Genomic DNA, 25,253 nt, shown 5'->3' on the forward strand with positions numbered 1-25,253 from the left:
GAGGAAAAAGCCGAGAGAGAGACCCAGGCAGAGGGGCATGAGGGTGAGATGAGAGGCGAGTGAGTGGAGGTGAATGAGAGTGATATGAGTGAGTGATGAGAGCGATGAGATGAGTGACGAAAGTGCGCGGACAGCCTGATGCGTGAGGCACATGATGCGGAAATCGTGAGTGAGGAGATGTCGATCAGGAGAGTGAGTGACAGCGTGAGTGCGCGGAGTGAGTGATATGCGAGTGCGTGAGTGAGAGGAGTGATGCGAGTGAGGTTGTTGAGTGAACGTGAGTGAGCGTGAGAGTGATGCGAACGTGAGCGTGAGTGATGCGAGTGAGTGAGATGAGTGAGATGTCGAACGTGATGCGACAATGGGAGCGTGAGAGCGAGTGAGTGCGGAGATGGAGTGCGAAGAGAGCGTGAACGCGATGCGACAAAACGCGAGTGCGTGCGAGCGAGCGAGTGAGTGCGTGAACGAGGATGAGGAGTGTGATGGAGTGTGAACGTGAGTGCGATTGCCGAGCGTCCGCCGTCCCTGTTCAATCACCGCCGAGGTCCTCCGTCCCGCCATCAGACGTCGTTGCCTCCCACCAGGTACTGGGGTGTCTCCCCCTCCTCTCAGCCCCCCCCACCACCCTGGGACGGTGGGCGCCCTCTGAGCTCAGGTCCCCGTGGGCAGCAGTGAGGGGTGGGCTCAGCTCTTCCTGCTTAGTGCCCCAGTGGTCACGGTGTTTGAACCCACTGCACTGCCACTGCTGGGGGGCAGGAAAGTGTCTGGCCAGACCTCTGCTGCCCCCGCCCAGACACCCCTCTGGGCAGCGGGCAGTGGGCAGCGCAAGCTCCTGCTCCAGGGCCACGCCGCCCCTCCCTCGGCTGTGAGGCTGCCTGCGGTGGGGCAGCTTAGGGTCTGGACCCCTCTTCCCGCGCTACCCAGGGGACCCTCCCCGCATCCATGGTGGCCTTGCCTGCTGGTCCCCCCGAAGGACTCGGTGCCTAGCACCCCGCACCCCCCGCCCAGCATCAAATCACAAGATGCCATGCCAGGTTTGGGACTTCCTGTTTCCAGATTTTTCCACTGTCAGCAGCCTCCCGCTGGGGGCTTCGCCCCTGATGCAGAACTTGCCTCTGGCCAGACCTTCTCACGACCCCCTGCCCAGTCAGTGACCCCTGGCCCCCGGGGGTCTGCAGGGGGCTCTGGGCTGGCCGTGCGGCCTGAGTGTTCGTGAGATGATGTGGCTCCCTCACTGTGTTCTGCTCATCACAGTGAGTGGAAAACAGGAGAAAGGAAACTGCTGATATTAGTGATGCAGCGCGTAGGTCTCGCCGGCTTAAAATAACCGAGACAGAAACCACCGAGAGCCGGCGCGGCAGCCCCGGCCCGAGCCACAGCGACGCTCAGGGCTGGGCTGTGAAGGGGAAACGGCACAGAGACCTGAGCGGTGGAAAAACAGCATCAAAGACGAAGTCTGCCGGCGGCGCAGGAGCGCGGGGGCTTCAGCTTGCGAACAAAGGGCCGCTGCGGGGCCTCAGCCACTCGCGGGGTTGGGGGGCCGGCGGGGGCCCCGCAAGCCAGGCGGGCTCCGTGGGGATGCTGGCCGGACGGCTAGGTGGCTGGCCGGGGAGAGAGAGTGCGGTGCCCGTGGACGGGCGTCTGCTGCATTCCCAGCCCGGGCTCCCCCGCGGAGGAGCAGGCCCAGTCTGGGCTGGGGAGAGGGTGCAGGGCAGGCTAAAGGCCGCTAGGCGACCAGCCCGTGCAGGCCAGCACGGAACCTGGCACTTCAGTGTCCACAGTCTGTCTGGGGCATCGTCATGTGGGGCCTGAGGCTCCACGGGACACCTCTGAGGGCCTGGGCTAAGGGCTCGTGGAGGCCAGTGCGGCGTGTGCTCTGGACGGGAGAGGCCGTCAGACCCCCGGGAGGTCCCCTCACCACCCCGTGATTCTGTCCGCAGGGACCTGGACACGTGGCCACAGGGGGACACTGTGTGTGACGGGCAGTGTCCCTCCCCACCTTCCTCCTGGATCCACCCCTCCCCCTTCCCTACGACCCCTCCACCTCCTTTCCACTGACACCCCTTGGAGGGATGGGCTGGGTGGGGACCCCAACCCAGAGGCTGAAGGGGCACTGGTCCTGAGGGATTCGGAGTTGGTGGGGGCAGGTGGGGGCAGCTGGGGACACAGTGACTGTGGGGTACCAGGTGGACACAGGGCCTTGAAGAGCCTCACACCTGCTGGGTTGGGCAGGGGTCAGAGCTCGGGGAGGGGGCTGGGACAGGTAAGAAGGGGGCCGGAGTCCCAGGGTCATTGGGTGTGGCAAGCCCAAGGCGAGTGCCCCACTGCGTGTCACTGAGTGCCACACCGCGTGTGACGTTGGTGTGCGGTCTGTGGGGACACCAGCTTGGCCTCTGGGAGCTGCTGAGCCGCTAGTGCCCTCGTGACCTGCTGTCTGGCTGCTTCCTACCGGACTGATGAGGAAGTGGGGAGCAAAGGGGGGCTGCGGGGTGTTTGCGGGGCACCCCACCCCTTCCTGAGGCTGCAGCTGGTCCTCGGGCTGGGGAAGGTCCCCACGCAGAGCTCCAGTTTCCAGGGGGGCTGCCCCCGGAGGTGCTGACGCAGAGGCGGCAGCCAGAGGGGCGTGAGCCAGCGGCGCAGATGGAAAGCTGGGGAGAGGGGGGGCCCTGCGCTCTCCGAGGCGGTTTCCATTCGTGGGGAGAAACACAGGAAGCAGCAGGATCATCCCGAAACTGCTCTGAGGCTGCCGTGGGTGATGGCCCGGCCATCCACCACGTGGGCGGGACAACGCTGGCCGGCAGAGTCACAGCTACTTCTGAGGTTGGAACAGGAAATGGTTAATAGTGTTTGCAAATAAAAACTTTCTGTTCTAACCTGTTTTTGAAGCATTTCCCAGAAGTTAAAAAAGGGTGCCTAATTTATCTGCCCAATTCAAGAACCAAATAAAAAAAATCTAATAAAGCATTTTTTCCATTTACGATACACAGAGAAAAGCTGGCTGGGCTGTTTGCCAAGGTGGTGGGGTCACGGGAGCGTCTTACGCTCCCATTTTCCAAGCTGTCCAGATTCCACTAGCAGTTTAAAGGTGAATGCGTGGTTTACATTTCCAGACCCCTGTGCTCGTGTGTGCATGTGCGCATGTCTTCGTGTGTGTGCTGCGTGTACAGGTGTGTGTGCACATACGTGTATTCTCGTGTAACCCCATGTATGTGTGTACAAACCGAGGACTCTAGGCACAGCCCCAGCGCCTCAGTTAGCATCGCACTGATTGGCCGGGTGATATCCAAACCCCCCCGGGAAACGGTGCCTTAAGAAACAGTGGCAGCTAGAAGTTTATTTCTCTCTCGAACACGAAATCCAGAGAAAGTAGTCTGGACTTCAATTGTCATCCATGGTCTCACCTTTCTGCTTCCATCCGCACGGTGACCTCACGGTCTAATGTGGCTGCTGGAGGCCCAGCCATCATCCCTGCACTGATGCCCAGAAGGCGAAAGCAGGTGGGGGGAGCGGCCAGCCTCTGGTGGGCGGCCTCGTGCGCCGGAGCCTCCAGAAGCATCCCAGGATCTTCCGCTCATATGTCACTGGCACACTTAGCGCAAGGCGAGATGGCACATGGCCGAAAGGAACAAAATGTTTCAGAAGTAAAAAAACGTTAAAAACGTAACTCACTCGACAGAATGAGCCGCAGACTAGACCAGGGTGGGGAGAGATGGGGAACGGGCAGCAAAACGAGAACATTCCGCGTGCGGCCGCGGAGAGGCGGGGGCCGGAGGCAGGACGGACGGGTGAGCGCAGGGCACCGCCGCTGCCTCCCGGAGCCCAGCATCTGCTGCAGGGGGTGGTCGCGCCAAGTCTGCGTGTCGGGATTTCCAGGGCCACCAGCCAAACGGAGACTGTGGTGTCCAAAGTTGAGCAAGGGTGAGGATGGAGTGATAAATAATCCGTCCACGAGAGGGCAGTGGGCGGGATGCAGCCAGAGCAGTTGGCAGGCTCCGGCTGGCTATTCGAGGGGCTGAATGAAGGGTGGCTAACTTAGGGCTGTGCAGGCAGCGGGAAAGGCACAGAGGGGCCCTGGTTCCAGTCTGTCACCTGCTAGAGGGGGCGGGGCTTGCAGTTCTAAAAGATGGTCGTCCTGCAGTGACCCTCTGCAGGAGACACAGCGAACGCTCTGTGCGTGTGGACGAGAGGGACAGCTGGCTTCCATTTGCCTAAGGGGAAGGTGGTGGGGGTGGAGGCCCCAGACTCAGGGGGCCCCCTGGCTTGGCCCTGGCTGTCTCCTGGGACAGTCTTCAGGATCGCCTGCGGAGAGTGCCCTCCCCCCACAGCCTCCGAGCCATCGTGGACCTGGGTGCTGGGGGGTGAGGCTTTGCCGGGTGTTGAGAACCTAAGAAGGTTCCCAGCCTCACTTGGTCACACCCTAAATCTTATCAACACAGAGCGGGTGTCAGATGGCTTTGGTCTCGCTTGGCTGCCTGTCAACAGCCACACAGAAGACTGCGCCTCGGCGGGGGGTTTTAAGAGGGGGTGTGACAGCCACATCTCTGCATGGCCCTTGTCCCGAGGACACGGAAGGTGGCCTTCCGTAGCTTTCCATGTATGTCCTCGGGCGGTGGGTCCTGGGCTCTGGCCCCTTCCCTCTCTGCTCGAATAGAGGCCATTCTTTCTCCGATTCACCTTTGGGCGGTGCACCTCACAGAACAATGCTGCGGTGGCTCCGCTCTTGAAGCTCACAAATAAAAATCCGGAAAGGTGGGAGGAGCCAGACCCACGTGCACAGAACACGTGGGGCTCCGGGTCTCAGAGCCCCGCGGAGGCAGGTGTGGGTCCAGCGGCAGGCGGTGCCTCTGCTACGAGGGGCGCTGACCTCAGACTTCATAAAAGGTCATGAAACTATGCACTTACGTTTTGGGCATTTTTAAGTAAATGTTGTATATTTGTAACTAATAAAAAAGTTTGAAAAAAAAGGGAAAATTTGCAATGACACGTGTTCAATAAAGCTGGTTGCAGCCCTGTTTGGACGGCAAAGAAGCAGCTGGGAGCAGCTCAGGGACAGACCCTGGCAGAGCCGGTGGCTGGAACATGCCGGAGGTGTGAGGGGAGAGGCGTGGGAAACCGTCTCCGATCCCGAGCGGAGCAGAAAGCCGGACTGCAGGGCGACGTGTGTAGCGTGGCTCCCTATTTGTGCAGAAAGCATGGGAACGTTTCCGCGGACACCTGACCCGACACCTGCGCAGACACCTGCGCGGACACCTGACCCGACACCTGCGCAGACACCTGCGCGGACACCTGACCCGACACCTGCGCGGACACCTGCGCGGACACCTGCGCGGACACCTGCGTGGATGCCGGCGCAGCGATGACCTCGGGCGATTTCCTCGCACTGGATTGTTTTTCCTTTTTATTTATTTGTTTCCAATTTTTCCTAAAAATGAAAATGTATTGCTTGCCTAATGAAAAATATTCAAAAGGACAAGAAAAAGAAGCCCGTGTCTTGGTTCTCGGAGACAAACCGGTTGCCGTGGAGACTGGTCGTTGTCAAGGCAGCGGCGGTAGCGGGGCGCTGTGGCTCTCCCTCGGCCAGCGCTGCCCGGCTATCAGTCCGTCTGCACTGCGGGGCGCCAGCGGGGATGGGGTACACATGTGGGCCAGCACCCTGGTGCAGCTGATGGCCAAGAGTAACCACAAGACACCCGGGAGCTGGTCTCTGAGGGACAGGGAGGCTGAGGGACAGGGAGGCTGAGGGGTGCAGTGAGCGGACACAGCCCTAGCAAAGAGGGGGCCATGGTCAGCCTGGACTATGGCTGCGTGGAAGGCTAGTTGGGAGCCTGGAGGCTGCGGGTCACTATGTGAGCCTTCACCTTCACTGTCGTGACGACAGCCGCATCAGTATATGGGACGACTCAGAATGGCAGGGCCCCACCCAGCCAGGCACCCCAGTCCTCCGGGCAAGCCGGGAGGGGGCGCAGTGGGAGAGCAGGCCTGGCAGACAGGTTGCCGTGTGCACCCGTGGGACGCTAGCTTTGTCAGGCCTGAGAAGCCCCTTTAAACACGGGGCTGTCCCCACGGCCAAAGTGAAGAGTCGCCCCGAACGAGCATGTGGGAGCTGGGCACACTGTCGAGCTCATTTTCAGTTTTCACAGAGAGAGACGCATCAGCTGGTGGGATGGCCACACAAACCTATGCTCTCCAAACCAGCAGCCACTGGCCGGATGGCCTGCCACGTGCTCGTTAATGAAATTTAAATAAAGCTGGATGTGCGGTTCTTCAGGGCGATCACCGCATGCAGCGACTCGGGAAGCTCGGTGGATGGCTGAAGGGCTTCCCGGAGTCACTCAGGGAGCCGTTCCTGCCTGCGCGTGCACAAAGGTCACTCCTCTGCAGCCTGAGGGTCTTGGAGAGAGAGCCTGCCCGCCCAGTGCCCGGGACGCACAGCCTCCGAGAGCCTGGGGCACCAGCACCCTTGCCAGCCAGGGCGTGGGCCGCTGCCCCTCTGCCGCTCAGATGTCCGAGGCCGGCATCACACGCCTCCTTGTCCAGGGACCAACCGCCCTTCACCTCTCTCCCGCTTCCTGCCCCCGCCTGCCCCCAGCCCGGGGCCCTCTCTGCAGCCCTGCTTGCCCACTCACGCCGACGCCGCCTCCTCCTCCGCTCCTGGCCGCACGCCGTCTTTAGCCTTTGCTGCCATTTCCTCGGGACACTGAAGTCCTGAGTGACAAAATGACAGAAAAGCAGCAGATGCGGCCGCAAGTGCAGTGACCCTTGGGCTGGCCACCCAGAGCATTTCGGCGCTAAACCAATGAACAGGTATTTGCTTTTCAGATTATGGGGTGCAGGCAAGGGGCCCCTCGGCCCCTCGGGCCAAGGGGCACAGGGTGCCACGGGCAGGGCGGCCACCCAGCCCTGCACTCACTGCCGCCTCCTTCCCCGCCAGGCTCCAGTGTGGCCGCTGCCAGCGGGGCTGGTCTTCAGCCATGTGCACGTCCCCTTCCACATGTGGTGGGGCACGAACAGCCGTCTGGGGCTGGTGGGGACACGCGTCTGGGGCCAGAGGTGCCAGGTGTGCCAGGTGAGCCTCCTCAGCAAGCTGGTCCTGTTCATCCTGCAAAACCGCTGTAGCGAGGGCCTCAGCTCCTGCCAGTGCCCGAGAGCTGCTTTGGGGACCACTGCGAGGCCCACGGCCTGGGCACCTGCTTCTTCCAGGAGCCCCCAGACCCGCCGTGGGGCCCGTGGCCGGGAGCCCCAGCACCCTCCAGGGCAGCAGGCGTCCAGCCCTGGGCACTGGCTGTGTGGTCGACCGTGCCTGGGGCTGCACCCGATGGCAACGTCTTTGGAAGCCCCCTCTCTGAGAGCAACGTCTTGTGGACATCAACATGGTCACTGTCCCTTGCTCCTCAGGCGTGCGCACAGGAGCAGGGGCCCCGTCGGCCTGGGCGGGGACCATGGGTGCTGTTCATCACTGATGGTGGCTCCATCTACCTGGTGGCCAGTGTCCCGCCACAGGTGCCAGCAGGGGTGCCCTGGTGAGCATCAAGGCCCCCACGCTCCACGGCCAAGGCTCCCTGCTTGGCACCATCCAGCCCTCCAGGTCAGACTTCATCGGGGGCCACGGCTCCCTGTCCAGACCCACTGACCATCCGGGGAAGGTCCTGGCACTGTCTCCAGCAGCAGTGGCCAAACGGCGGGACGTGACGTCCTGCTGGTGCCCGACATCGCTGGCCTGACGGAGCATGTGGAGGGCCCCCTCCCTTTCCCCGCGTCCCTGGCCAGCGTGGTCAGAGGCCTGGGACATCTCCGCGACTTCGTGGCCCCCTCACCCTCCCTTTCGTCTTCACTGACGTGGGCAAAGGTGGGGGAAGGGGTGGCAGCGGCCGGTCCCCACGGGGCCAGAGCCCAGGCCTGAGGCCGGCCTGCAGCCCTGCCGGGCGACCAGGGCTCCCTCACCGTCCCGTCCCGGTGCTCAGCATCACTCGACGGGGCGGCCCCTGCAGGGGTGCGGGGCAGCGGGGCGCAGGTCGGCGCATGGGAGCGCGGCTTCTGCCGGGCCGGGCTCCGACCCCACGACGAGGCCTGGATCTGGGTGTGCGCGGCGTCCGCTGGGTGACAGGCCTGTGTAGCTTCGGCTTCGACAACTCGCAGGCGTGGGTGAGCCTGACGCCTCCCTTCTGGGCCTCGCCCCCCCGCGCGGCCTGCGTCGGCTCTCCTGGCGCGACTCGTGGCTCAAGCGGATCCATGGACACTCGTCGGCGGCTGCCCGCTGTGTTCGGGCGCCTGCGCGTGTGCTCGAGTGTCACATGCCAATAAAGCAGGTTAAAAAGAGCAAGCCCCACTCTGCTGGTCTGCGCGGACGCCCCCGCATGGGAGGAGGCGGCCAGGGGCAGGGGCGTGGGCATGTGGCCGCCTCGCAGGGGCCCTCAGGCCAGCATGTCTCCCCGCTGGCCTCTGGGTTCCCTCGTGTGATGGGATAGGAAGCTGAGAACCACCCCGGCCTCTTCAGTACCAGGGGTTCTGTGCAGGGGGCGCTCCCGGGCCAGGCCTCCTGCCCGGCGTGGGGGATCGGGACCCCGCCGTACTGGCACACCCCCAGCAGGGACCCTGTCCCACCAGGACACCGTCGGAGGGTTAGGACATGGAACTGCGTGGGGGTGGGGATCTCCAGCCTCTTCCACCTGGAGGAACTGAAGCCTGTCCTCACCCTCCTCCGGAGGGGTCCCGGGGCGGGGTGGGGGTGGGGAGAAGGTGAGGGGCATCCAGTCCCGCAACCTTCAGGTCGCATGCGGGGGACCCCTTCCCCTCACCCCCCCACTCTCCCCTCCTCCAGCCCTGGCCCCCCGCTGTCCTGCGGGCACGCAGCCCTGCGGTGGGGGTGCCGGGCGGGGCGGCGGCTGTTTACTGTTTATCAGACAGTTTTGTTAAAACCCAGCAAATCCCACCCACCATCAGCATCATTAACATGAGTTTTGATGCATAATCAAATTTCATTTAATTCATTAATAATTTATTAAAATTCGCTAACACAATGAGAGCGGGTGCCGTGCGCGCACCTGGCCGCCACCACCCCACATTTAGGCACCCCACCCATTCCACTCTGCGCTGCCCGTCACAGCCACGAGGACGTCCAGCATCGGGGCACCAGTGAGAACGGCCAGGGCAAGCCTGGGACCGAAGTCCAGGGCAGTTGGCACCAGGGGACACACCTGAGCCCACGGCCTGGGTCCAATCCTGAGCCAGCGCCTGAGCCCCTCGTGCATCCCGAATGACCAGGCCGGGCCTAGTTGAATACGATGCCGCAATTACACTTTTTGGGAACTGAGCCAATGACAGAAATTGAATGTCCAAAAGGCGCAGATGCATTTTAAATGCGATTGCTGTTCCGCCAAGCTCGTTCCACCCAGACTTCCCGATGTTGGTGAATTTCCTAGTGAAGGGAAAATAATCTAATTTCTTGTCCTCCAGGGAGTGGCCACAGTGGACACAACAGCTGAACCCTCCTCTCCTCCCGCCCTGGGAAGGAGGTGTGGGGGGCTTGCCCTACCTCGAGGCCGGGGGCCCCGCCGGTTTACCGGGCGGATTTCAAGGCGAGGGCAGGGGCTCGACCTGGCCGACGCCGTCCTTGTTCGCAGCACAGGTCCCGCAGGTGCCCTCGTCCGAGACCCCGCAGCGGGCACGGGGACCTCACCAGGCACGAACAGCTATGACTGGAATGGTTTTCCGTCACCTCTCTTCTTAGTTGTAAAGTCGGAGGGCAACCTGTGACTTTGGTTAGGGAACATGTCGATCCTGCAGCCCATCCGTTCTCGTCAGCAAGGGTAGCCTGGCATTGCCTTCTAGAAAGTTCTAGAAAGCTCTAGAGATCCCATCAGAAAGGGGCGGGGTCAGTGTGGGTCAAGCCAGGGCAGACCCTTGAGTCCTGCAGTGGTAGGGCAAGTCCCCGCCCCAGTGACCCTGAGCGGCCGGGGCCAGACATGGCCACTGCCTGCTTTCCCAGGCCCTGGGGGCGACTTGCCTGCCGCCGGCCGCTCCTGGATCCTCACGAGAGCCACACACGCTGCGCTGCTCGTGACTCGATCCGCTCCCTCCGCTGTCATTACGAAAGTAACATGGAAACTCCCAACTCGCAGGGGCAGAGGCACCGGGGAGCGGCTGCGCACCCCGAGTGTCTTCTCCACACTCCCCAGGACTATTGGGGGGTCGTATTTAAGAGCTGGAATCATTCCCCACGCAGCACGCGTCATTCAACAAGCCGCTGGTCTGCCCGCCACGAGCGGCAGTGACCTCCGCCGGCCCAGGATCCATGTGTCTGTGCCAGGCAGCAGCGTTGGAACGATGCCCCGCGCCCCGGCTCGTGGCCGGCTCCGCCGTTTCTTTGTGTTCCATTCAGCCTCAGTACGGGGTGCCGTGGGTGGGGTCCCCTCCTGCAGAGCCCTCTAGAAGCATGTCTGGAACCCTTAGGCTGTGTTAGCCCCGTGCTGGGGGCCGGGGCGGGAGCAGAGCGGCAGCCACGGGTGTGACGGCTCCAGCAGGAGGGCTCAGTTCCCTCCTGGGTGTGGGGGGCCGGGTGCTGCCCTTCCTGTGGGCCCAGGCTTTGCTGGGTGGCTCTGCTGGAGGGGAGGGGGTCCTTGGGCCGGGCTTGGAGGGGCACATTTCACCTTCTGTGATTCAGAGCTCAGCCACGTGACCCCAGTCAGTAATCAGTTCTGAGGTGCCTCCCAGGCAGACCGGCTGAGTGAGACCTGGGGTCAGCCCCAGGCTTTGCTGCTGTCCTCACCCTGGAACACAGGTGGACAGGTCAGCAGCAGCCTGCGATCCCAGTCGAGTCTTCTGGCCCAAAGGCATCTGAGAGGTTGAGGGCAGGAGGCCCGGCCGGGGCTGGAGAGCCAGTGGCAGGAGCACAGGTGACCAGATGAGCAGCAGTGGGGCCGCTGTCCTCTGTGCCACCGTCTGTGCTGTGGACTCAGGGACCTGTGTGGGGCAGCTCTGCCGGCTGCTGTCCCCGCCATGCTGACCCAGCCCCCACGCAGGGGGGGCAGTGAGTCACTCAAAGGGGTTGTGGGCTCGTCAACGAGGGGCGCTGGCTGGGTCCTCGGAAGTCCAGGAGCAGAATGGCACCTCCGGTGCCATCCAGGGTGGTCTTCGGGGGAGGAGTCAAGGTCCGGCGCACCTGCTCTGACGCTCCTGGGTGGGCCCCGAGGCCACCAGCTCATGGGGCCACCAGCTCATGGGGCCACCAAGTGGCGCCCTCGCCCACGTCCTGTGTTTTTATGCATGGAGCTGAGAGGGATGCAGATGGGAAACGGCAGCCACCCCTCACCCTGCACACACTGCCACTCCTAAGTCTCTGTCCTCTCTGCTGCCCGACCCTTGGACACACAGCGTCACTCTCCAGGCGTGTGCTGATGACCAGGGAGGGACGCGGCTTCCATTCCTGAGCCGGCCAGAGCCTGGGCTGCCTGGTGGGCGGGGTCCCTGGCCACCTCTGAGCTCATCCCAGGGTCTGGGGTTTGGGGAGGACACAGCTGGGCAGCGACTTGGCCTCATGTCTGGATGGCCGCAAGCTCCCACCTGGACCTTGACCCCGAGCTTCACCGTCCTGTTCCCCGCCCCTCCCTCCTTTGAACTGGAAGCTTGTGGGGTGCTGGCACACGAGGCGTTTTGTTTTCGCTAATTTTTATTTAGTGTTTGAAAGGAGCCTGGTGGGGAGAAGCTGGTTAATTTTCCTTTATTGAGCTGCACTCAGAACAGCCACTTAATAATCTCGTGGCGGTTACTCTTTCTCATGCAGCCACTGCCTTGCCGGGGGGCCCTCCTCCCTGACCGCACCTGCGTGCCTCCAGCGGCGGCTCAGGCCTTGTCACCGCACCTGTGGCCTGGAGGATGCTTGCTGGCTGCAGCCTGCGTTTCCTTAATGACACAGGGAGACAAGCTTCTCTTCCTGCGCTTTGGGGCCGCTTCGGCCCCTTCCGCTCCGGAGTGTCTCCAATCCCGAGAATGCTCCTTGTCCCCCGGGGGCCGTGAACGTGGAGGACTGGCTGAGTGCTCGTGGGCAACCACGGTCAGCCTTCCCTGGCCGGTCGGGTTTGGGGAATGAGAAGCAGCTTCTTCTGGGGGCTTGGGTTTGCTGGTTGCTGGGGTCACCCCGGGCCCCAGTGGCACATGGGGTGGCCTTTACTCTGGAGCTCAGTTCTTATTTCTAGGGCCTGGCCTTCCGGGTCCCGGCCAGAGCTTGTGCTGCCGGGAGCTGCCACTTGGATGGCGTGGGGCCCAGTACCTACTTCTCCGCTCTTTGCTGGGCCGAGGGAGTCTTTTCTTGTGCACACAGAAGGCAGAGTTTCAGACAATGACACTTGGGGTCCCCAAGCCTGGGGCCCTGTGTTTCTGACTCCTGGGGCCCTGTGCTCCCTGCAGCCGGAGACGCTGGACTCCGTGCCTTGTCTCAGACAGGTCTCGGTTCCCTGCGGGTCCACCTCCCAGGGGAGGGGAGCCTCCCAGGCAGATAGCAGAGACGTGCCCGTGCTCGGTCAGCTCTGCCTGCCACCCAGCGCCCTGTACTGGTCCAGTTTTATGGCTGTTTGTGGCAGGAGGGCAGGTCTGATAACGGTCAGTCTGCTCGGCAGCAGTGGAAGGGCCCCACCGCCCTAGCAGCCCAGGGCCACCCAGGCCGACCACAGGGCCGAGTGGACACGCTGTGGAAGCGATGGGCAGCAGAGGCCGCGGCTCGCTGGGGCACGGACAGCAGGAAGAACCAGGGTGTGGGCAGCGTGCCTCGGGGCTCGGGGAAGCGGCCCTCCCAGGTCACTGCAGGAAGGCGCTCCTGGGGAGACGGACTCGGACGCGAGTTCGGGGAAGCGGCCAGCTCAGTGCATTTTGCCAGGGCTTCGCGGAGCTGCCTGCTTTCGTGGGCACTAATTCTGGGCTGTCCTGCAAAGCTGCAGCGTCAGCAGCACAGCCCGGAGCTCGGCAGGAGGTGGTCCGGACGGAGCTCGGGGTGTGTGACATGGGCCGTCCGCAGCAGCAGGCGGGAACTTGTGTGCGGGCCCCCCGCCAGCTGCCGGCGGGTGGGGGACGCGGTGGTCTCCTCAGGCTTCACCCTCGTGAGTGTCCGAGGAGAGGGATGCCGCGCCTTCCAGGTGTGCTGTGAGGACGGACCTGTCCCATGACCACGCCCGACACTCAAGGGTGCTGACTGGAGTGCTGCGCCCGTCGCCTTGGCCGCGTGTTCTGACTGTCACCCCTCCGAACTGGTTGCCGTGGAGCCTTCGGGTCCTGCTGAGCAGAATTACCCGAGGAAGACCTTGGGGGTGCCGAGCCTCGTCCTCTGCGTCTCTGTGGGGGTGCCCCCCCCAGAACCCCCACGTCTGGCCCCTGCTCGACTCGCCCCAGCCGCGGTGGGGGCCGGCGAGTTCTGGCTCAGCTCTGTGCCGGCCTCATCGCCTTGTCCTGCGTCCCACTGCGGGGAAGTCACCGGTCTCCAGTGAGGAACGCAGGACGAGGTGACGGGAGAGGAGTGGCCGCCCCCGGGTGGTGGCGGCCAGCGGGCTCGGCCTCTTTGTCCCCCAGGAGGGAGAGGAAGGCTGTGCCAAGCTCTAGGAGCAAACGGGAAGCCTGAGCCTGCGGCCGGAGGGTGTGTGCCTGAGGCTTGCCCGTCACACTTGGAGGGTCGCCGGGGGACTGTGGACAACGACCCCCACCCATCTGCGACGGACACTCGGCGCTGTCCCTCGACGGCGCGGCACAGAAAGCACACTGCCGAACGACCACTTTGGTGCGTCCACCTTGTCCGCCCTCTGCTGCAGAGGCAGACGTTTCTTTATTTTTTTAAATATATTTTTTGAGGTTTAAAACATCTGCTATTTAAAACTAAATGCATTTTTATCAAAATGGAGAATGAAATACATAATCCTTTGCAGTGAAGTATCTGAATGTGACAGGTGTGGCTTTGACATGCCCGGGGGTGTGCTTCGGAGTGTTCAGCCGGGGTGGTTTTGTCACCCAAATGAAACTCACGCTTGAATTTTGTCTTGCATTTGAGCATCAGCTAGAAATTCTCATTTTACTATTTTAATTCAGGACTTTTCCTGATTTATGATTGACCTAGAGTTATACAAATTACAGAGGAATTTTCAATTTAAAAAAAATATTAAAATTAAAAAATTCTATGATTAAAACCACAGATTTTGATGCGGTACATAAGCCCATCTGTGTTTCAGGAGCTTCAAGGTCATTTCCGAGGGTGGGAGCCCCACTTGCTGGCATTCCGGTCATTTCCAAGGGCCCAGGGTCCCACAGCAGGGAAGGCTGGGAGTGGGGCCTGGTTTGTCTGAGGTCATGGCTAGTCCTATCTCAGCCCATCTAGCCCATTTCTCTTTCCAAACAAGAGTGATCTCTGTACCTGAATTTATTTATTTTACCCGTGGGGAGAGAGAGAGAGAGAGGGAGGGAGAGAGGGAGAGAGAGAACCTATAGATGAGGATCTATTTTTTTTTTCAATACTATTCACTGAAAAGATTTCTTTTCCCCCAACTTTTTGCACTCTCATCCTAATGCTGTACGAAAGTCATGTGTGTTTGTAGGTCGACGTCTGGCGTGTTTATTATTTTTTAAAGTCTGTGAATCCGCGCCAGTCCCATCCCGAGGCGCATGTGTTTTCCACACTTGTAGGATCTTTGAGTCAGGGTGCGTCTAACGAGTCATGAAGTAATTGGCAGCGTTTTTCTTAGTGATATGTGAACTGATGATGCACCTGACAGTAGATGGCATCCTGGGTTCAATGCAATGGTCGTGATGGCGGCTTGAAAATGTTTTCCTGCCCGGTGGTCCTCGTCGTACCTCGTCGCCTGTTTTTTTCTCCTCAGCGTCCTGAGTGCATTGAAAGGCCGGGGCTCTTCCCCAGGGATGGTGCATAGCACTTTTCTGGGTGGTTCAAAAGCTATGATTAGCTTTCAAATGATTAAAAAGTTTTACCTACTTGTTCTGTTACTTGTGATAAACTGAACAACTCCAGGTCCACCTGTTTTTGGTGTGAACTCGCCCAAAGAAAATGGCTCCCAAACCGTGAGCTGCAGGACGGTCACGGCCAACGGCCCTCAGGCCCTGGTCCAGGGGCTTCGCACACCAGTCACCCCGGGACTGTGCTCTGAACCTGGCTGCGCAGGCCGGGGCTCCGTGCCGGGCACGACCTTCACAAAGGGCAGTTTGTCCTTGGTTTTCAGAGATTCTCCTGTGTCTGTTGTTTTTTAAAAATTAACCAGCTCAAAATAATCTTTATGCCAAAGATTCGTTTTCTGCTCCCCTCACATGGATGCACCCCAATTAGCTTACGCATTCTTTCATTGAAGGACACCCTAATTTCTTTAATTTTTGAGCCATTATGAATAAAACTGCTGTGCATAATTACGTGCTAGTTTTTATTTGGATGTAGCTTTTGAAAACAGTTGCATAAACACCAGAGGCATGATTTTTGGACCCTATGGTGAAAGTCGTTTAGCTTTGGGAAAAACTGCCGAGCTACCTTCCAAAGTGGCCGCGTGTCCAGCCAGCAAAGAATGAGGGCGCCCACAGCGTTTGCCGTCCAGCAGGTGGCAGTGTCATTTATTTAGAGTTTAGCATTTCTAATAGGAGTGCAGGGCCGTCTCATCGTCGTTTTAACTGGTACTCCCTAAGGATATATGATGTTGAGCTCACTTTTGTGAGCTTATTCACAATCTGTTGTTGATGCGAGAAACATCTGAACATGTAGATAATTTTTAAATGAGTTTGTTTGAGCCAAATTGATGAGATAGGCTCGAGAGCAAGATCTCAAATGCCCCCAAAAACATCCGTTTTGCAGTTTATTTTATGGATTGGAATTAAGAAGGGCACGTAAGGAAGACGACATGAGGGTGAGAGGAAGTAGGGCCGGGACTGGATTGCAAACTAGTGACGATCGCGCTGTCACACTGTGGAGGAGGGGTCAGAGGGGGCATTTCATGAGGGTGTCACCTAGGTGCACAGAGACAAGGGACAGGGCTTGTCCAAGGCAGAGCAAAGCCTTCTAGTGAAGAAGTTACTCCTGGGGCGTGACGACCCCCATGGCCTACCTAGTTAGGGACTTGTGATCAGAAGTCCACGAACTCCTCTTTTTCTCCAGCCTATATTTCTTCCTTGGCCAGATGGCTGTTCAAATCTCTACCCATCTTTAGTGAGGGTGTTTGTTTTAGCCCCCTTTGTATAGCTTGAGTAGAAACTCTTTATCAGATACACATTTTGCAAATATTTTGTTCCAATTTTTGGCTTTCCTTTTGGATCTCTTAACAAGGCCTTTTACAGAGTAGAAGTTTTTAATTTTATAAAGTCCAAGTTATTTTTTTTTTCCATTAAACTCTGTCTGCACGGTCATGCTCCATACACTACCCACCCATCAGGCACTTAGTAGCCATCTTGCTTGTCACATTGACCGTTGTGACATCACAGTGCTTATGTAAGTAACCCTTATTTTACTTCATAATGGCCCCAAAGCACCAAAGTAGTGATGCTGGCAATCTGGATATGCCAAAGAGAAGCCATGAAGTGCTTCCTTTAAGTGAAAAGATATGTATATATGTATAGGAAAAACAGTCTGTCTAGAGTTTGCCATTACTCACGGTTTGAGGCCTCCACTGGGAGTCGTGGAACGTGTACACTGTAGATAAAGGGGGACGACTGTACCAGGTGCAACAAAATTTTGTCACCTGAAGACATATCTTATGGTCATGTGACATTACATAGTCTATTCTATGCTTCACAGTGTAATGTATATATTCTTCCAATAAAACTAATACTGAGCTTTTTCACAGATGCAATTAGCATTCTTAGAAACATCCTTTTTAAGGTTTTGTTTTTATCAGAGAAGCTTTGGTTCACGGCGTAATCAAGAGGAAGACATTGCACACATGCCCTCTGCCCCCGCACAGACGTGCGCCCTCCTGGTTCTCATCCCCCACCGGAGTGGTGCGTTTCCTATAACTACTGAACTTACCCTGCTTCGTGTCAATCACGCAAAGTCCATGCTGTATTTTAGGATTTACTCTTGCCTTTCTCAGAAGGGAGCCCCTCTTTCTTGTGGGGAAGCAATGTCTCAGGGAAGAACTCTGCTATTAGGGGGTGAAGCCTCATTCTAGGGTTAGAGTTCCACTCTAGAAGGGGGTGACATGTGCTATGCTCTTATGGGGGTGAGCCTTGCTATAGAAGGGGGAGTTCTGTTCAGAGGCGACCTCCAGAGTGCCTCCTACCTGTGGGGACTGCCTTTGGGGGTCCCACTCCCTCACACTCACACAGGGGCCCTGCTCTGGAGCACAACCCATGGGAGCACTGCTCTCATGGGGGAGCCTCATGCTGGGGGGAGAGCCCAGCTCTTTGTAGGAGGCGCCACTGTAGGAAGAGCCCTGATCTAAGTGGGGGCTCTGCCCTGGAGGGGAGCGCTGCTTCTAGGGGAGAGCCCTGCTCTGGGGCTGGGGAGCTCCATTGTAGAAGGGAGAGCCATGTTCTAGGGAGGGAGCAGGATCCTGTGTGAGTGTAGGTTCCTGGACTCAAAACTCTTATAAAGTCCAAGTTATTTTTTTTTCCATTAAGAATTAGAATCAGTTCAGTTTAAATATCTGTAAAATGGAGAGAATACATTTCCTGCTTCATCTGGCAAATGGAAGCAATACATTAGATGCAGCATGCGAAGGGCCTAAAACAGGATTTATTTCAAAGTGACTCTAGTACTAAGAATCTAGATTCTTATTTTAATAAATGGGCAGAGCCCTCAAGGCAGGGAAATGCTCTCCTCTGCTTCCATCTCGTGGGCAATTTTGGGAATAACACCAGAGTTTAGATCAGGAAATGTGATTCGTTATCCTCTGCTGCCATCTCGTGTGCATTTTGGGAATAATACTTGAATATAAGTCATCAAGTGTAGGTCATTATGAATATTCATTCTCTGCTGCCATCTTGTGGGCAATATGGGAATAACATAACGGTGCTGCTCATAAAGTTATTTCGGCTGCTTTTTCGTGTTCATTTTGAAAATAATGCCCAGGGCATGTCATTATGAAGAGTTTTTCTCTGCTTCTGTCTCGTGAGAATTTTGGAAATAACACCCAAGTGTATGTCGTCATTAAAATTTATTTCCTGCTGCCATCTGGTGGGCATTTTGGAAATAACACCAGAGTGTATGAAATAAAAACAGTTTTTCTTTGCTGCCATCCGGTGGACATTTCGGGAATAAAACCTGGTCTAGGTCTCTGTAAATATTCATTATGTGCCTTCCTCTATTGTGCATCTTGAGAAAGACACGAGTGTAATAAAATTTATTCTTACTGCCATCTGGTGGGCATTTGGAATAACTCCTCACTTTATTTCTGGTGTGCATTTTGAAAATAACAGCCAAGGGTCTGTTCTTATGAAAAGATTTTCACTGTCTCTATGTCATGTGTGTCTTTGGGTAAAACACGGAAGCGCATGTCATGAAAGTTATTCTCTGCTGTCATCTCGTGGGAATTTTGAAAATAACACCCAAGTGTATGTTAATATAAAAAATTTCTATTCTGCTGCTATCTGGTGGGTATTTTGGGAATAACACCAGAATGTAGGTAGTCACAAATATTTTTCTGCCTTCATCTCATATGCATCTTAGGAACGATAGCAGAGTGCATGTAATAAAGATTTTCTTGTTGCTAACTGGTGAGCATTTCAGGAATAACACCACAGTGTATGTCATAAAATGTTATTTCTGTAACTATCTCACTTGCATTTTGAAAATAGCACCGTAAGGAATGCTATGAAAACTTTTGTCTGCTGCTAATTTATGTGCATCTTGGGAAACACAGGAAACCTAGTCATGACAGGTATTCTCTGCTGCCTCCTCATGGGTATTTTGAAAATAACACATAAGTGCATGTCATAAAATTTATTTCATGTTGCCCTTTGGTGGGCTTTTTGAAAATAACACCCAAGTGCATCTCAGGTGTTATTTCTAAAATGCCCAACAGAAGACAGCAGAGTATAAATTTTTATGACATACGCTCTTGTATTATTCCCAAGATGCACACAAAATGGCAGCAGAAAATAAATTTTTATGTCATCTTGTGGGCATTTTGAAAACAACACGCAAGTGTATATCATCATAAAAAATTATTTTCGTCTGCTGTCTGGTGGGCATTTGGGGAATACACACTAGTGTATGCCATCATGAAAATTTATTTCTGCCCTCATCTAGTGTGCATCTTGCGAGTAACACCAGAGTGTAAGAATTAAAATTTATTCTATGCTGTCATCTAGTGGGCATTTGGGGAATAACACCACAGCGCAGGTCGTGAAAAGTTATTTCTGTTGCATTATCATAGGTATTGAAAATAAAACACAAGGTCAGGTCCTTAAGAAGTTTTTGTCTGCTGCCATTTTCATGTGCATCTTGGGGAAAACATAGGAATGCATGTCACAAAAAGTAATTATCTGTTGCCATACTGTGGCATTTGAGGAATAACAGCAGAGCACATGTGATACAAAGTTATTCTCTGCTGCTATCTGGTGGGCATTTTAGGAATAATACCCGAGTGATTCTCATTATGAAAATCCATTAACTGCTGTCATCAATTGTGCATTTTGTGAATAACACCGTCTGCACGTCATCAAATGTCATTTCTTCTGCTATGTAATGTGAATTTTGAAATAACATCCAAGGGTTTGTCGCTATGAGACGATTTTCTCTGCCACCATTTCGTTTGCATCTTGGAAAAAACACAGGAGTGCATTTTATGAAAAATCGTTCAATGCTGTCATTTCGTGGGCATTTCCAAAATAACAAGCAAGTTTGTATTACAAAATTGTTGTGCTCCCATCTGGCAGGAATTACACCCAAGTGTATGCCATCATGAATATAGATTTTCTGCTCCTATCTACTGTGCATCTTGGGATTATACCAGAGCGTAAGTAATTAAATGTTGTTCTCTGCTGCCATCTGGTGGACATTTGAGGAATAACACCAAGTGCTTGACTCCATGAATATTTGTTCTCTGCTACAAAATGGTGGACATTTTGTGTACAATGGAAAAATGTTTGTTGGGCACGACCTTATTAAATTTTTATCTCTGCTGCCGTTTCGTGTTAATCTTGGTATGAACAGAGGAGTACTTGTCATAAACAATTTGTCTCTGCTGCCATTAGTGGGCATTTTGAAAATAACACCATAGCCCATACCATAAACAGTTAATTCTGCCGCTATTTCGTGCAGTTAGACAATAAGGGCAAGTTGCTAAGCAAAACTTTGGTGAGTGGCTATTTCGTGTTTATCTTGAAAATAACACAGGAGTGCATGTTATGAGAAATCATTTTTTGATTCCATCTCGAGTATTTAGATAATAATACACCAATGTATGTCCATGTAATAATTTTTTCTGCTGCCATCGGATGGGCATTTTAGGAGTGACACTCGAGTGTAGGTCCTCATGAAAATTCGTTTTTTTGCTCTCAACTTTGTGCATCTTGAGAATAACACCAGTGTAAGTAATAGTTATTCTATGCTGCCATCTAATGTATATATTAGTAATAACACCTGAGTGCTTGATATCATAAATATTCATTTTCTGCTGCTGTGAGCATTTTGAGAATAACGCCCAGGTCTATGTCTTCATAAAAATAAATTCTCTGTTGCCATCTCCTGGGCATTTTGGGAATAACACTCAAGTGTAGGTCATCACGAATATTCATTCCTAGCTGCCATCTGGTGGGCATTCTGGGAATAACAACACAGCGCAGATCATAAAATGTTATTTCGGCCTCCGTGTTAGGTGTATTCTGAAAATAAATCCAAAGGAATGTCATTATAATCGCATTTTGTCTACTGCCATTTCATTTGCATCTGTGTAAAGACATAGGAGTGCATATCATGAAGTTATTTTCTGCTTCCATTTCATGGGCTTTTTGAAAATAATATCCAGGTGTACGTCAGCAGAAAACTATTTTCTGATGCCATTTGGTGGTTATTTGGGAATAACATCACAGTGAATGTCATGCTGCTATCTCGTGTGTATTTAAAAAATAACACCCCAGAGTATGTCGTTATAATTTTTTTCTCTGATGCCTTTTCAAGATAAACTTGAGAACAACACAGGACTGCATGTAATGAAAAACTATTCTCTGTTGCCATCTCGTGGAAATTTTTAAATAACACCCAGGTGTATGTGAGCGTAAAAATTTATTTTCTGCTGCCATTTGTTGAGCATTTTGGGAATAACGCCACAGTGTGTCTCATGAAAAGTTATTGTGGCTGCTGTCGTGTGACTTTAAAAAATACCACTCTAACACATGTCTCTATAAATTTTTTCTCTGTTCCATTTTGTGTGAATCTTGGGAAAAACAAAAGTGCGTACGTCATGAAATTTGTTCGCTGCTGCCATCTGGAGGGCATTTTAGAAATAATACCTGAGTGTTTGTTACAAATACTCATCTGCCGCTACATGGTGAGCATTTTCGGAATAAATCACAGCGCATATCATAAAATGTAATTTTGTTGCTATCTCATGTGCATTCTGAAAATAAACTCTGTGGAATGTCATTGTGAAAAGTTTTCTGGTGCCATTTCGTGTGCATCTTGTGAAAAACACAGGAATGCTTGTCATGAAGTAATTCTCTTCTGTAGTCTTGTGGGCAATTTGGAAATAATATCCTACTGTAGATCATCTTGAATACTCGTTCCATGCTGCCATCTAGTTGCCATATTGAGAATAACACCATAGCACATATCATAAACAGTTATTTCTTTCGTTATCTCATACAGTTAGAAAATGACACCTAAGGACAGTCGGTTAAACAAAGTTCTTGTACATGGACATCTCGTGTGTGTCTTGGGATAAACATAAAAGTACATGCCATGAGAAATTATCCTCTGCTGCACATAAGATAGTAGCAGAAATAACTTTTCAAGACGTGCACTCCTGTGTTATTCCCAAAATGCTGAGCCGATGGCAGCAGCACATACCTTTTTATATTAACATATGCTTGCCTGTTATTTTCGAATGCAGCAGAGGATAATTTCAGCTCAGCATTTTGGGAATAACACAGGAGTGCACGTCTTGAAAAGTTATTTCTGCTACTATCTTATGTGCATTTAAAAAATGACTCCCCAGGGTATGTTGCTATAATGTTTTATTCTGCTGCCATTTTGTGTGAATCTTGGGAATAACACAGCAGTGCATGCGTCGAAAAATTGTACTCTGCTGCCATCTCGTAGACATTGTGAAAATACCAGTGTATCCATAAATTTTTTTCTGCTGTAATCCTGTGGGCATTGAGAATAACAGAGTGTAGATCATCATAAAAATTATTTTTCTGATGCCATCAAGTGTATATTTTATTAATAACACCTGAGTGATCATGAACATTCATTCCCTACTGCCATACAGAGGCCTTTAGGATCTATGCCATCATAAAACTTTATACTCTACTGCCATGTGGAGAGCTTTTTGGGAATAACACAGCGGTGTTTCTCATGAACAGTTATTTCTGCTGCTATCATATGCATTTCAAATTAGCACCCATGTGTATGTCATCGTAAAAATTTATTTTCTGATGCGATGCAGGCGGGGACGTGTCCGGCGCCCAGGAGGCCAGGCTCGGGGTCTTGGGGTGGCAGGCGTCAGCCTCTCTGGTCTACGGTCATACCACCCTGAATACGCTCGATCTCCTCTGATCTCGGAAGCTAAGCAGGGTCGGGCCTGGTTAGTACTTAGATGGGAGACCGCCTGGGAATACCGGGTGCTGTAGGCTTTTGCCGCTCTCCAGCCACGGTGCACCCAGACGCCCCCTGGGCCCTGCTCGCTCGCTCCCTCGCTGTCTCGGGGGTCCCGGGCAGGCGCCCGAGCGTAAGGGCCTCTCCTACGGCCGCGCGCTCCGCGTCCTCGCCTGCCATCACCTGCTCTCCTGCAGCCAGCCCTGGACTGTTTCCTCCGTTCCGAGCCCTTCTCTTCCTGGGCTCCGCGGGGCCGAGCTCCAAGGAAGCGGGACCGACCAGCCCCGTCAGAGCAGCCAAGACTGGGGAGAAGGGCTGCCCGGGGCCTGGGCAATCGCAGGATGCGAGAGCGCCCACCCAGACCTCGGCACTGCCGCGAACCGGCCAAGGCCCGCGGTGCCTTAGCGCTGCTGGCTCTTGCTCGCCTCCGCCTCGCCGGCGGAACATCCCCAACTCCCCTCCAGTAGGTGCGCTGCAGGCGCGGGCGTCTCTGGCGCCCTGGAAGCCTGGCTCGAGCTCTTGAGGCGGCAGGCGCCAAGCTCTCGCGTCTACGGCCACACCACCCTGAACGCGCCCGATCTCGTCTGATCTCGGAAGCTAAGCAGGGTCGGGCCTGGTTAGTACTTGGATGGGAGACCGCCTGGGAATACCGGGTGCTGTAGGCTTTTGCTGCCCCCTTTTTTTTCCGCCCTCCAGCCAGGGTGACCCGGGACGCCCCCGAGCGCTGCTCGCTCGCTGTCTCGGTGGTCCCGAGCAGCCGCCCGAGCCCAAGCGCTCCTGCAGCCAGCCGTGGGCTGTTTCTCCTCTCCGCTCCGGGCTCTTCCCTTCCTGGGCTTCGCGAGGTCGAGCCCCAAGCACCGGCGTCTCTGACACACGCTGGGAGTTGGCTCGCACCCCCGGGACGCGGGACCGGCCAGCACCACTCGCCGGTCCGTGCCCTGACCAGCCTCGCTCCGCCCGAAGCCTCAAGTCTCGGCCCGCAGGCTGCTTCCCCCCTTCTCACGGGACAGCCCTGTGCCCTCGGACCAGGCGCCAGGCCGCCCGGCACAGCCGGACGGGAAGCGGGACCGACCAGCCGCGTCAGAGAGGCTGAGACGCACGAGAGCGCGCGCGCGTGCGCGGCGAGAGCCCTTCTTGCCCGCGACAGGCCGCAGCGAACGGCCACACACGCACACACGCACACAGACACGCACACGCACGCACAACACACATACTCCAGGGAGCCCGAACGTCTTTCCTTTCTGCGGCGCGACCCCCGGCAGGACTTGAGCACAACGAGTCTCCCTGAGTCCCGGCCTCTCCCGGGGCACGCGGCACAGGCCACGAACCGCCTCCCCGCCCGAGCCCAGCTCCGGCACAACCACCCTCTGCTGTGGAAGCGGCCTCTTCAGGGCGGCCGCAGGCTCTCGGGGTCACAGTCGGGGTCCGGCTCTGTGCGTCGGTGCGCTCGTCTGCGTGTCCCGTCCCGCTCTCTGCGGGCGGGCACGGCCTCTCCTGTCTCGTCTCTCTCTCCGTCTCGGTCCCTTTCCTCCTCACTGTCTTCTCTGTGTCTGACCGCAGCCAGTTCCCGCGGCCCTCCCCTTCCCCGGCGACCCCGTCCCGGTCCCCTCCTTCGTGGCTCTCATTGGGACTCCAGCCCTGGGGACCTGTGTCCTCCTTTCTCCTTCCCTCGCTGTCACTCGCTCTGTCTCTGGTTTCTTTGTCCCTCTGTCTCTCTTGATGGAGAGAGTCGATGTGAAGGCGAGGGGGAGCGGACTGGGCGGGTCTCTGGTCCCGGTGCAGGGCGAGGGCTGCGTCCGTCTGAAGCGATGTCTCGGGGTGTTGCCGGGGGCTCTGTGTGCGTTTGGGCAGGTCGGGCACGGCTGGGGGGCGGGAGCGCAGGTGAGGAGTGCGTCTGGGTCAGGGCCGGAGCCAGACTTAGCCGGCCGCAGGTGCGTAGGAGCGCAGGTGGCCGAGAGGATGGCAGGCCACGCCTGGGTGAGGTCCTGCTCAGCGGCCAAGACTGGGGAGAAGGGCTGCCTGGGGCCTGGGCAGTCGCAGGATGCGAGAGCGCCCACCCAGACCTCCGCACGGCCGGGAACCGGCCAAGGCCCGCGGTGTCTTAGCTCGGCTGGCGCTCGCTCGCCGCCGCCTCACCCGCGGAACCCCTGCAAATCTCCGAGGAGGTGCGGTGCAGGCGCGGACGTCTCTGGCAACCGGGAGGTCAGGCTCGAGCTTTTGGGGCGCCAGGCGACACCTTCTCCCGTCTACGGCCACACCACCCTGAAAGCGCCCGATCTCGTCTGATCTCGGAAGCTAAGCAGGGTCGGGCCTGGTCAGTACTTGGATGGGAGACCGCCTGGGAATACCGGGTGCTGTGGGCTTTTGTCGCCCCCTCTTTTTTCCACCCTCAAGCCAGGGTGCCCCTGGACGCCCGCCGGCCCTGCTCGTTCGCTGGCTCGCAAGCTGTCTCGGGGGTCCTAGGCAAACGCCTGAGCCCAGGGGTGACCGCATGGCTGCGCGCCCCGCGCCCTTGACTGCCCTCACCAGC

General features: G+C 56.0%; 1 protein-coding gene and 3 non-coding genes across 4 annotated transcripts; all 4 read left to right on the forward strand.

Moving 5' to 3' along the window:
• The first annotated feature begins 391 nt into the window (after positions 1 to 391).
• On the forward strand, positions 392 to 7,900 carry RTP5 (receptor transporter protein 5 (putative)). The gene is given in 11 exon segments (XM_039861652.1): positions 392 to 487; positions 656 to 865; positions 1,076 to 1,212; positions 4,287 to 4,358; positions 5,545 to 5,675; positions 6,805 to 6,966; positions 6,969 to 7,145; positions 7,148 to 7,225; positions 7,228 to 7,323; positions 7,501 to 7,619; positions 7,622 to 7,900. Coding segments are annotated over 11 exon segments (1,557 nt in total).
• A 14,742-nt stretch (positions 7,901 to 22,642) lies between these two features.
• On the forward strand, positions 22,643 to 22,761 carry LOC120601885 (5S ribosomal RNA). The gene has a single exon (XR_005652580.1). It is a non-coding gene; the product is annotated as a 5S ribosomal RNA (ribosomal RNA).
• A 508-nt stretch (positions 22,762 to 23,269) lies between these two features.
• On the forward strand, positions 23,270 to 23,388 carry LOC120601733 (5S ribosomal RNA). The gene has a single exon (XR_005652521.1). It is a non-coding gene; the product is annotated as a 5S ribosomal RNA (ribosomal RNA).
• A 1,579-nt stretch (positions 23,389 to 24,967) lies between these two features.
• On the forward strand, positions 24,968 to 25,086 carry LOC120601872 (5S ribosomal RNA). The gene has a single exon (XR_005652578.1). It is a non-coding gene; the product is annotated as a 5S ribosomal RNA (ribosomal RNA).
• The last annotated feature ends 167 nt before the right edge of the window (positions 25,087 to 25,253 follow it).

This window comes from Pteropus medius, unplaced genomic scaffold, assembly GCF_902729225.1.
Source record: "Pteropus medius unplaced genomic scaffold, Ma_sr-lr_union100, whole genome shotgun sequence".
NCBI classification, from domain to species: domain Eukaryota; kingdom Metazoa; phylum Chordata; class Mammalia; order Chiroptera; family Pteropodidae; genus Pteropus; species Pteropus medius.